This window comes from Acanthisitta chloris, unplaced genomic scaffold, assembly GCF_000695815.1.
Source record: "Acanthisitta chloris isolate BGI_N310 unplaced genomic scaffold, ASM69581v1 scaffold3549, whole genome shotgun sequence".
Taxonomy (NCBI): Eukaryota; Metazoa; Chordata; class Aves; order Passeriformes; family Acanthisittidae; genus Acanthisitta; species Acanthisitta chloris.
Window position 1 is genome coordinate 62,942 of NW_008691980.1, and position 11,119 is coordinate 74,060.

At 43.3% G+C, this 11,119-nt stretch overlaps 1 protein-coding gene across 1 annotated transcript in view; it reads left to right on the top strand.

The window, feature by feature from the left end:
- Positions 1–11,119, top strand: part of MAP4K4 (mitogen-activated protein kinase kinase kinase kinase 4) — an 89,441-nt gene that overhangs the window by 52,861 nt on the left and 25,461 nt on the right. The window contains exons 11-16 of the mRNA XM_009082476.1: positions 74–235; positions 2,341–2,427; positions 3,198–3,332; positions 6,600–6,761; positions 9,937–10,043; positions 10,990–11,111. Coding sequence (XP_009080724.1) covers positions 74–235; positions 2,341–2,427; positions 3,198–3,332; positions 6,600–6,761; positions 9,937–10,043; positions 10,990–11,111 — 775 coding nt within the window. The remainder of the gene's footprint in view (positions 1–73; positions 236–2,340; positions 2,428–3,197; positions 3,333–6,599; positions 6,762–9,936; positions 10,044–10,989; positions 11,112–11,119) is intronic.

Here is an 11,119-nt window from a genome sequence, read left to right on the forward strand (position 1 = left end):
CCCAGTAGAACCCCACCTCTTTCTTTGATAACAACAAAAGTAAAACTTTGTGGTTTCTTTTCCCTTTTTGTAGCAACAAAGAAGAGAAAGGGAAGCTCGAAGGCAACAAGAGCGCGAGCAAAGGCGGAGAGAACAGGAGGAAAAAAGACGTCTGGAAGAAATGGAGAGGAGGCGTAAGGAGGAGGAAGAGAGAAGAAGAGCAGAGGAGGAAAAGAGGAGGGTAGAAAGGGAGCAGGTGAGTCCATGATTCAGATATATGTGCTATAGGTTTGCTTCTTCTAAATTCTAATTTAATTTTTCAAAAATTAGTAAGCCTAAAGCAGCTTAGAGGCAACCTAACACTGATTCTTTCATCTCTGACAGCAAATGTACTAACATAGATCATAGGACTTTATGGAAAATTCTGGCAGCCTCAATATTCCCTCGAAAAAAAGAAGTCTTGTTGGTAGTACTCATTTTAAATTTGGCTCCTGCCCCTGGGCTGGACAAAAAATCATCAGAATTGGTGAAATCATCACTGGGGCTGAAAATTGTTCCTAGGCTTGTCTTGCTGGATCAGTGGTTCTTGCAGGACATGCCCCTCTTCAGAAGGCCTCCCAAGAGAAGGGCAGCTCTGTTGTGTGTCAGCTTCTGGCACCCAGAATTGGTCAAAGGCTCCTCATAGACTTTGGATACTTTGAATCTGAGATGGAATCTGAGCTGCAGAGGGTTTTCCTTCCTAAAACTTAAATATGCATTCTCCCTCTCTCTGTCTACTCCAAATCAGCTCTAATAATGTATGCCAGTTCAGGCAACAAGTATATCTTGAGTTATGTCAGTGTGCCCTTAATGCATTGAAAGTACAGGTGAGAAACCCTTAAAACTGTGAAATTCAGCTGCTGTATTTGTGCATGAAATCTGCATGTTTTTAAACCCTTTGATAACTTTAATCAGGGTGATAATCAGGGCTATACTTACTGTGCATGTACTGCAAAATACTGATCCCAAATAAAGGGCCAAAACTTCTGTTCTAGAGCCTGATTGTAGATTTTCCATTAATTTCAGGAATGTTGGGTTTGGCCTGACATACCTTAATTTTTTTCTTATGTATGGTCACTGTATTTGAGATCATTGATGATTGTGTTACTGGGGAATTTTGTTGTGTTTGTGTATGTTTCAAAGACTTTGGAGTCAAAAGGAGAGAAGACTAACCAATGGGAATAAATATATGGAAAATCTCTAATTACAGCACAGCAATTTGCTTTTGGGCAGACACCGGGTATTCCCCCAGCTGCTTTTGAAACTGTTGAAATGCTAATTACGCACAGTGCCAATAAAGACAAACGGTGAATTGATGCGGCCGAGCTGAACCACTCTGAATTCTTACCAGAAGAAAAGACATGTCCCCTCTTAGAATTTCTGTGAATTTTAGAAAACTGTGGCTCAGCCAATGTGCGTAACAACAGTACAGTGTATCTCATCAGTCTGTCACAAGACTCTCTGCAGCTCCCATCACTGTATCACTGATCCATTAATTCCTCTATGCATACACCGTAAACGTGTGCGTGTGCTTGTGTGTGTGCGCATGCACATGTGACATACTTCCATTAATTGCATGATAGGATGTTACCAGCTTGGGTTTGGTGCTTCAGGGTTGGAGTTCTTCTCAGGGGGTAGGCGAAGCTGTGGGTGAAGGTCTCGACCTGTTGAGGCTGCAGGGGAAGAAGAGATGGCTTAGATGGCAAGAGCAAGCGAGTTTGGTCTAATACCTGTTTCCTGGTGGATGTTTGTTCGTGTCATAACCATTGCATAATTCAGCAAGGCTGGCAGTGTTTGCTCAGGAGAAGCTTCTGGTGAGGGCAGCAGGGGAGATGGCAGGGCAGGACCCAGCTGCACTTGGCAGAGCCCCTTTGAGGGAGCTTGCTCCAGCTCTGCCTACACTATGCCTGGCTCTAGCTGTTGCTAACAGTTCATCGCACCAGTGCAACACACTAATGTTTAATACAACTTGCATGTGACTTTCGTATTGGCTGTGTTCAGTCGGACTTGCTGTGTTTTTAACTTTTCCAAAAAACCTTCAAGTGCGTTTTGCTGCTTCTTGAAACCACTTCCAAAATCCATAAAACGAGCTCTGGCCCGTGCCGGCAACATTTGCAGGAGCGCAAATTTCAGAACAGAAGGGGCCAAAAATCCAATGCTCGGGAGGCAAAGCTTCCTGAATTGTTCTGCAGGCACTAATCCATCCTGAAGTGCGTTTCTCGTTAAAGCTGAACTGGGGAAGTAGCGTGTGGTGTTCCACCCAGGGGGTTCTGATGCATTCCTTTTGAATAAATTTATTGCTGGGTAATTTCTATGTGACAGGAGTATATCAGGCGACAGCTAGAAGAGGAGCAGCGGCACTTGGAAATTCTACAGCAGCAGCTGCTCCAGGAGCAGGCCATGTTACTGGTAAAGCACTGTATCTGTTTTGTTCAGTAGCTATAGGATCCATTTATCTGGCCAGTCCTGGGCTTCCCTCAGTTGGGCACAGCTGCACTGACAGTATGACAACAAAGGAGCTTGATTAAAAGGCCATTCATGCTAGAGTTGTGGGCTGACAGGCACATATGAGAAGTGCTGTATGGTCACACTGCTTTCTGGGCAGTAAGAGGAGGCTTTATGTTAAAGTGGAACAGTTCTTGGTGTGGTGGTCGAGTTTCTGAACAGACCTTGGCATTCAGTGAAGAACTAGAGTGCTTGTGTTGCAGATCAAAAGCACACATGATATGTAAATCCACCCCAGGATACAATGGCCTAGTGTTGGTCTAAATCATTGTTTTATGAACTTTACACTGGATTTAGCACAAATAACTCTTTTTTTTCCCCCCCTTATAATCCAAACCAGTTTTGACATAACTCTCCAACCATGTCAAACTTAGCAGCACACTCTTGACTTTCCCAACATGAGACACAAGCCATATGGGTCTAACTTAGCTCTTGGTTACACTTTAACAATGAAATAAACAAGCAAACAAAACAAAAAAAGCAACAGCAACCAGAAAGGTGCATTTTTAATGGGATGGATAGGGACACATACCCCGTCCAGTCAATGTCATGTCTTGAATTGCTCACCTGTTCTCTCAAAGGAATATAGATGGCGAGAGATGGAGGAGCACCGACAGGCAGAGCGACTCCAGCGCCAGTTGCAGCAGGAGCAAGCTTACCTCCTGTCCCTGCAGCACGACCACAGGCGGCAGCAGCAGCAGCAACAGCAGCAGCAACAGCAGCAGCAGCAGCAGCAAGAAAGAAATAAACAAAGCTATCATACCCCTGAGCCAAAAGCCCACTATGAGCCTGCTGAAAGAGCACGTGAGGTAAGTCCTACTTGTGGGCAGGAATTTGCTACCTGCTTCTCTGCCTGTTGGCATCAGTGTGTCTGCAGTTCTGCTGCAGTACAGCTGGAGGCTAAAGCATCACTTAGAAGGGGCAAGATATTTGAGACTGTTGGCCACTGGTTTCCAAACCTGAGGTCTGCTTCTGAGTGCTCCTGCTGCAGTCCTTGGAGTTCAGTTTCGAGGTGTAAAACAGTTAGACAGAAGGTCTGGAAGGCTGCAGACTATGGGGACCTGTTTTTGGAAGCAGCATGTCAGGAAGTTGATCTCATCTGCACTCCATCAGACATGTTTTCATAGGAAGCACTGGTGCAGTTGGTGATTTGTGTCTCTGGCAAGTACTGGTGAAGGGAAATCGAGAGGCAGTTGGAAAGCACAAACCTAAGAGCTTGCACGCAGCACGTGTTTACACCTTTGGGGTTTTAACTTGGGCTCTTCGAAATTTCCTTTTCAAGAACACGAACCTGAATTTCATTAGTTTCATTTCTGAAGTGTTAAGTGTTCTCTTCTGAGATCATGTCCCACTCTTTTGAAACTGTGTGGTGCTTCCTTCTTGGACTTCAGGCACTCAAAAGTCTATTTGAAGTCATCAGAGTGCTGCTTGTTTCAGTGAGTGGTCCCCTGTCTTCATTGGTCCATGGGCAACATTGCTAAGCAAGTAATTGCCTCTTTGATGCCTACTTGGCTTTCTTTCAGTGGTCTTATTCTTATGTTTCCCTTGAGCACCATCCTGCCCACAAACCACCAGACTGGGCAATGCTAGTCAAAACTCTTAATGGCATTCAGCAGCAGCATGTGGGAACTAGGTAAATACATTTTGGAACAAGAACAAAAAAAATCCTTGGGGCTGCTGAACATGATAAAATAGCTCTCAGGCCACCTTCATCCAGTAGTGCTGCATAGTCTTTGAAGTATTGCTGTTTGGGCTTGATGGACACAAACTCATTTTCTCGGTAGATGCTGTTGTCTTCATAAACCATGTTTGTGCTATCTCATCCATCCTGCTTGATGGTTGAAGTATTTGGTATGTCTCTTTCGCTTGGAAGAAGTTCAGACCTGTCCAGTATGTGGTGGTGCAGGCATGGAAACAGCCTTCCTGTGTCTGTCCTTGTTGCACACTCTTGGCCCACCTTGATGAAAGTGCCAGTCCCACACTTCTGTCCAGCCTCAGTGCTACGTTTGGAGGCATTCAGAACTGTATCTCTTCCATTTTCCTTTCAGAGTTGAAAAGGGGAGAAACTCCTGAAGATTCAAGTGCTCCATCTGTTTGGAGAAACACTGACTCAGCTTTTTTTTCTTTTGTGATTGCTCTAGCTAGAAAGAGTAAAGGCACAGAAAAATAAGTTAGTCCCAGAGATTGCTGTGTAAGTCTCTTCAAAAAGTGTGGTAGAAGTATGGCCATAATATCTCAGTGCCTGGCAGTGTGAGTGACACCACTTAATCTTAACAGCAGGGATTAACTCTGGCATCATTCTGGACACAAAATAGTGAATTGGAACGAGTGTACTGTGCCTCATACTTTCAGGCACATTGCTGTCTCCATCTATGGAGATAGTGGCCATCAGGATGATAAGCCAAAGTGGACTAACTTTCCAGTTCTGGCAAAGTCTAGTGGTTATTAGATAGGGAAAAAACCCCTCATTGCAGTAGCAATAAAGATACAAGGGAAAGTACTTCTAAGATTGGCTTTGGGAAACAGGGTGCAGCTTAGAGCTTAATACCACTTTCAGGTCCAGGCAGTCAGATGACTGGAACAAGGCCTGTTTCTATCCAGGGATGCACTGTTTCCTTTCCACTTCTTGCCTGGTTTTGAGGCCATGTGGCTCATGCAGTTCATGGGCTTTTTGGGTAAAATCTCCTATCATCTACTGCTGGAGATGTGAAAACCTGTTCCTTCAGACAGAAGGACTTAGGGCTTTTCCTTGTTCTGTTCATAACGAGGAGTCTGGCCTGGTTTTTTTACCTTTCAAAGATGGCTCTATGAAGTTGAACACAGTGGTGAAAATGATGGTGTGGTGAAGATGTTTGCCTCCATTATTGTTGTACATCCCAAGACATGGTGCATTTTGTGTAGACCTGGCAGAAGCTTCTGCTTTTTCCCATAGGCAAACTTACTATCCTCAAATTTTGGAAAGCAGAGGCAGGTTGGGTTTGTAAAGCAGCTCAGCTGAGGCAAGGAGTCCTGGAAACTTGCCTATGTCTTTTGACAGCCAGTGTCTCCAGACCATCACTGCTAGGGAGCAATTAGGAAACCACCTCAAGACTGGGTTTGTGCTCCAGGCACAAGGGTTAAAGCAAATGAAATCAGCCCAAGCTGCCAGTTTAATCTTTGATGCTTTGATAAAATGCTGGGAGTTTGGCATTCCTCAGAAGCAGCTCCACTGGCAGAAATGCACGTGCTGCCTTGGTTCCAGCAACAGACCATAGCAACTGTCTCAGGAAATGGGAGGATATTTCCTTTCTGCCTGTAGCCTCCCTTCATCTCTTGCCCTTCGTACCTCTCCCTTTGTTCTCAGTCTGTGTCCTTGGAAGAGGTGATGTCACTGCATGGGGACCTTGCTTGATGTTCTTCTGAGGCCTGAGCACATTCTGATTTAGTGTTCCCCTCAACAAGCTCTTGAGGTTAATGTATGATCAGTTCTATACCTTCCTGAGTGTGAGAAACAAACTGCTGGGGCTGTTCTCTGCAGCCTGTGAGGTTGTGTTGGGACTATCTGATAAGAGAGAAGGATGATCAGTCCTACAGTTTTCTACTTAAAGCTGAACAGCCTCCAGTATTACCTGTCCTCCTATTTCTTCTTCCATTGCACAAGAAATCAGGTAATCCCAAACCTTTGGTTGGGTAACTACAGTAAGGGATAGCAATGGGAAAAGCACTTTTATATTGTAAAATTGTTTATATTTTCATGTATCTTTTTTATTGTCTGAAAGGAAAATACTGATGGGTAATAATTAGTTGAATCAGAAAGAAACCCCATAATAGTCTTTCATCACAGCATTTCACATCTTACTGCCTCCTGTATCTCCTCTCTTCCTAGTATGGATTTTCCATATGGGCATCCTTACCACTTTGGTGTAGTTCACTCTGTCAACTTACAGTGCTGGCAAAAGCAGCTGGGAAAAAAATCCTGCCAAACCCCAAATGTATTTGGTTTCTTTGTGGTAAAGAAAAGGTGGTACTCACCTTTATATTTCTGCAGTAATTGGTTTTATTGACTCCAGGCTTAACCTCAATTTATTCTGTCTTAGGTGGAGGAGAGATTTAGAAAAACTAATCAGGGCTCCCCTGAAGCACAGTCTAAACAGATGGGCAAAGTGTTGGAGCCACCAGTGCCTTCAAGATCAGAGTCCTTTTCCAATGGAAACTCAGAACCTGCTCAGCCTGCCCTGCAGAGGCCTATGGAGCCCCAGGTAAGTGCCCAGGAAAATCTTGGTGAGCCTGGAGGAAATGCAGAAGTCCCAACACGTTTCCTTCAAATTTGCAGTTCTTGGCACTTAGAAAGTCTTAAGTAAAGGGTAGAATTGTTACACAAAGCAGCTTATTCAGTAGATTTTGCTTTTTGTCTGTTTTTACTTATTTTATTGATAAACTGATTGATTTCTGGGTTTGATGTTGGGGTGTTTTGGTTTTTTTTAATGTTAGAGCTAGCTTAGAGCTGTTGCATTCCATTATTATCTGTGCAACAGTGACATGTTGGGCCAAACACTGGTGACAGTTGCAGAACACTTTTACAGTTCAGAAGTTGCTCTGTGCAAGGTATTTACTACTAAAAGAGATGCTCAGGGAAAAAAAGTGAGCTTGCTTGGTTTTTTAAATTCTTGCAGGAAAAAAGCTAACTAAACAAGTGGGTTTTATAGTATGAGCACTGCTTCAAAGAGATTTACAGAAGATGACTAAGAAAAGCAAGTTTGTTAGTAGGTCTACAGTTGCTAAATAGAGCTCTGTACCAGCCCTGGAAAATCAGAAAGAGGCTGAAACCACTAAGCCACATGGCAGCTATTCTTCTGTTAGTTTCTAATGAAGAGCCTCCAGATATTGATACCTGTATCTCATAGGAATTATGGCATGAATTGAAAAAGTAACCTTTGTCTGAATCTGAGACATAGCCCATAAATTCCCAGCAATTTAGGTATACTAAATTAAACAGTACAGTTCTGCATTTAGTTCCTCTGTTTCCATGCAGAATTTTCTTCTTCCAAATAAAGTCTGTTGATGACAGTGCAAGCTAAAACCATCCCTGACTGTGACTAGGTATTGCAACTCTTTTGGGCAACAGGAGGATTTGAACAGATGGAAGAGTGGGAGAAATCAGGACAGAACTTCATCTCTTACTCATTAATTCCTGGCTTTTATTCAAACCTCTATGACTATTTCAAAATATTGGACTTGTATCTTCATGCTCTCTGTGCCAGTTACTTTTAAAGTCTGTGTCTTCCACTCATATTAAGGATAATCAGGCTCTTCAACAGCTGTGTGTATTAAAATTGAGGAAATAATAATCACAGAAAAACAAATAGAACCAGCCTACTGAAACTGGGATTGAAAGTGAAGTTTTGCTTAATTATTAGGTGTGAAGACATTGTGTTCCTCAGTTAGGACCTTTCCTCCTCCTCCTCAGTTTCAGACTTTAACTCTGAAATGCAGGTTTATGCATAAGGAGGAAGTAGGCTGAAGGACCAATGTAAATCCCAGTGGAGTTTTAACTCTGGAGTCACTGTTGTGCCTTCTTAGTATGTGAATTGGATATGTGTGTGTGTAAGTGTGTGTGTAGTTTGTGTATAAATCTGTATATATGTACAGTAGATGGTACATATATGGTGTAAGTATAATATGCATTGTACATATGTATACTATATACAATATATATTATGTTTTTTATATATATTGCAATGACTGTAAAGGAATAAAGGCTTTGTGTTATGGTCTCTCTCCAAAAGTTTGTAACTGTATCTAGTTCCTAAATTTATTAGGAAATGTAAATGTCTGTTGGTTTGCACATTTTGGCATTCTTTAATTTTGCACATTGCTTCAATTGGATGCCCACTCAAAATTTCCCAGCCCATCAGTGCTGCCATGAGACCTGACCAAAGGCCACTGAAGACCAGGGAATGGGAGGTGACTTCTGTCTTGAGTAGCCTTTGGGCTCAGGCTCACAGTGCAGATATCAGGTCCCCTTTTCTTCTGGGCACCAGTGTCTGTGTATGTGGAGAGCATCTCTCACAAGAAACGCATATGTGCTGTATTTTCAGTCTGTTACGTTCTTTGGGCGCTTGCCTTGCTTTGAAGTTGCATTGATTCCACCCCACGCTTACCTAATGCCATAACCAATTTGTCTCTGCCAGCCCCACCTGCCTTTATTCTGTGTTAATTGGAAAGCCTGAGTTATACTGAGCGCATTGAATGTTTTATGTTTTGTTTTCTTGTAAGGTACAGTGGTCCCATCTGGCATCTCTCAAGAACAATGTTTCCCCTGTCTCGCGATCCCATTCCTTCAGTGACCCTTCTCCCAAATTTGCTCATCACCATCTTCGTTCCCAGGACCCATATCCACCTTCACGCAGTGAAGTGCTAAATCAGAGTTCTGACTCTAAGTCGGAGGTACCCGACCCCACCCAAAAGGCTTGGGCTAGATCAGACAGTGACGAGGTGCCTCCAAGGGTAAGGAGTAGAAAGACAGATGTGTGCTATTTTTTTATGATTCATTCTAATTTTCTGAAGGATGTGATCCCCTGGGCACTGGGAAGACCATGCCCTTGTGCCTGCATTGGTAACAGTATTTTGGAAGGCAGATCATAACGTAGGGTTACATTATGTCAATGGGTTAATGATAATCGACCTGAAGTACAATATTGAAGCTGCATATAAAACTGGCAATTATTTATAGAATGCAGCTATTTCAGAGAGACAATTTATTATGCAAAATTAACAAATCATTACCATATTCAGGAAAGAATTTAAAATACCCTGAGGTTATTGCTCAGAGTTAATTTTCCTCTTCATCTGTTAGCAGCCCAAACTATGAGTCATACACTTACTTAAAATTGCGATGGAACTGAACAAAAAGGAAACATTCAATATATTTCCTCCTCTTCTCCCCCTCCCATCCCCCTTCCCATCCACTGGGATTTGCTTCTTCCGAGTATATTCTTGCTCCCCCACCAGTCTTTGCCTTTTGCTGATCCATTCCTGAGCATTTGTTTGGTTCCCTTGAGCTTATTCTCCTAATTCTCACGCTGTTCCAGCAAATTGCTTTGTGCCTCCCCTGCTTCAGTCAAAATGCCATATTCTTTTGAAATGTCTCAGTAGCTGGGAGGGTACTGGGGCGTGTGTGTTCGTGTGGTAACTATTAAACACTATCTAATGTTAAGTCTAAACTTTGAGTTCTCTTCAAATTCTGAACAGCATCCCAACTAAGGCTTTTGTTTTTGTGGGTGTTTGTTTATTGCTTTTGGTCATTGATGAACTTAGAAAGTGGTGTTAAAATCTTAAAGAGTATATCCTGTGGCAGGAAAAGTTTAATTTCACCCTATTCTCTCTCTGTTTCTCTCCTCTTCTTGGGTTTAACACAACCTTTTTTCTCCCAAGGTACCTGTGAGAACAACGTCCCGTTCACCAGTCCTGTCCCGCCGTGATTCTCCACTGCAGGGCAGTGGGCAGCAAAATAACCAAGCAGGTCAAAGAAACTCCACGAGGTTTGTAAGCCTATGTGTCCTCACCTTTCCTGAGTTGGAAGGAAAAGGCTCTTGGGGAGAGCCAGGCATTTCCAGACAGCCTTTGGCAGAGCCTGTTGGATGTGAAAGGAAGGTGATACTGGATCCCTTTTCAGCAATGATTGATACTAATTTCCCTTGATGTAGCACATGTGCCAACAAACACTGGCAAAATTTCTTCTCCCCTCTCCTCCGTTGATTTGCCTGCCCTCTTACTTTAGCAATAATTTCAAATATCCTTAAGATTTCAGAAAACAGGTGGTCATTTATGCACATCTTACCTTTGGTGCAGCAAGTCAACTTGGGTGTACTGTGGGGATTACTGGCAGCACAAATGTTTGTAACATCTAAACTGAAGAGATCTGGGAAACTTCCTGGCCTCTTAGCCAGAACCAGACTTTAAGAAGTGGTTAAAGCATCCAGGAGCTGTGACATGGAGCATCTGAGATCAGGAAGGGAGAGGAGCGAGCTGACTCCTGAGCTCAGCAGAGCAACATGGACAGGTCACCTTGGAACTGGCTCACTGGATGGGTTGAGAGTATTGTGGTGTTCTTTCTGGTTTGTGCTTGGGTTCTCAGGGCACTTCTGAGCCAATTTTAACCTGCTGCATGCAGGCTGAGAGAAGTGTCCACTTTAGCTTAGGTACGTAAGAATGGCAGGTAGACAATTCCAAGTAGAAAGAATAGCTTATACCCACCTAAACTTGTTTGTTGCCATGATAAGTATGGTAATTAGTGTTTCGAAGGGAGTCACTGCCTGGGTTGTGAAGCATCCCTGATGCCCTCAGTGTTGAAGTGTTAAACTCAGCTCAGTGTTGCAGTGTTCTTTCTGATGCATTGTTAGCAAAGCACTGAAGAAGAGTGATGTTTGAGTTTAGAATTGGGAACGGAAGTGTGTGACAAAGAATTCTTTCCCTTCCCTGATACAGCAATATAGAGCCTCGTCTGCTGTGGGAAAGGGTGGAGAAGCTCGTACCAAGGCCAGGCAGTGGCAGTTCTTCAGGTTCAAGCAACTCTGGCTCCCAGCCTGGCTCCCACCCTGGCTCTCAGAGTGGGTCT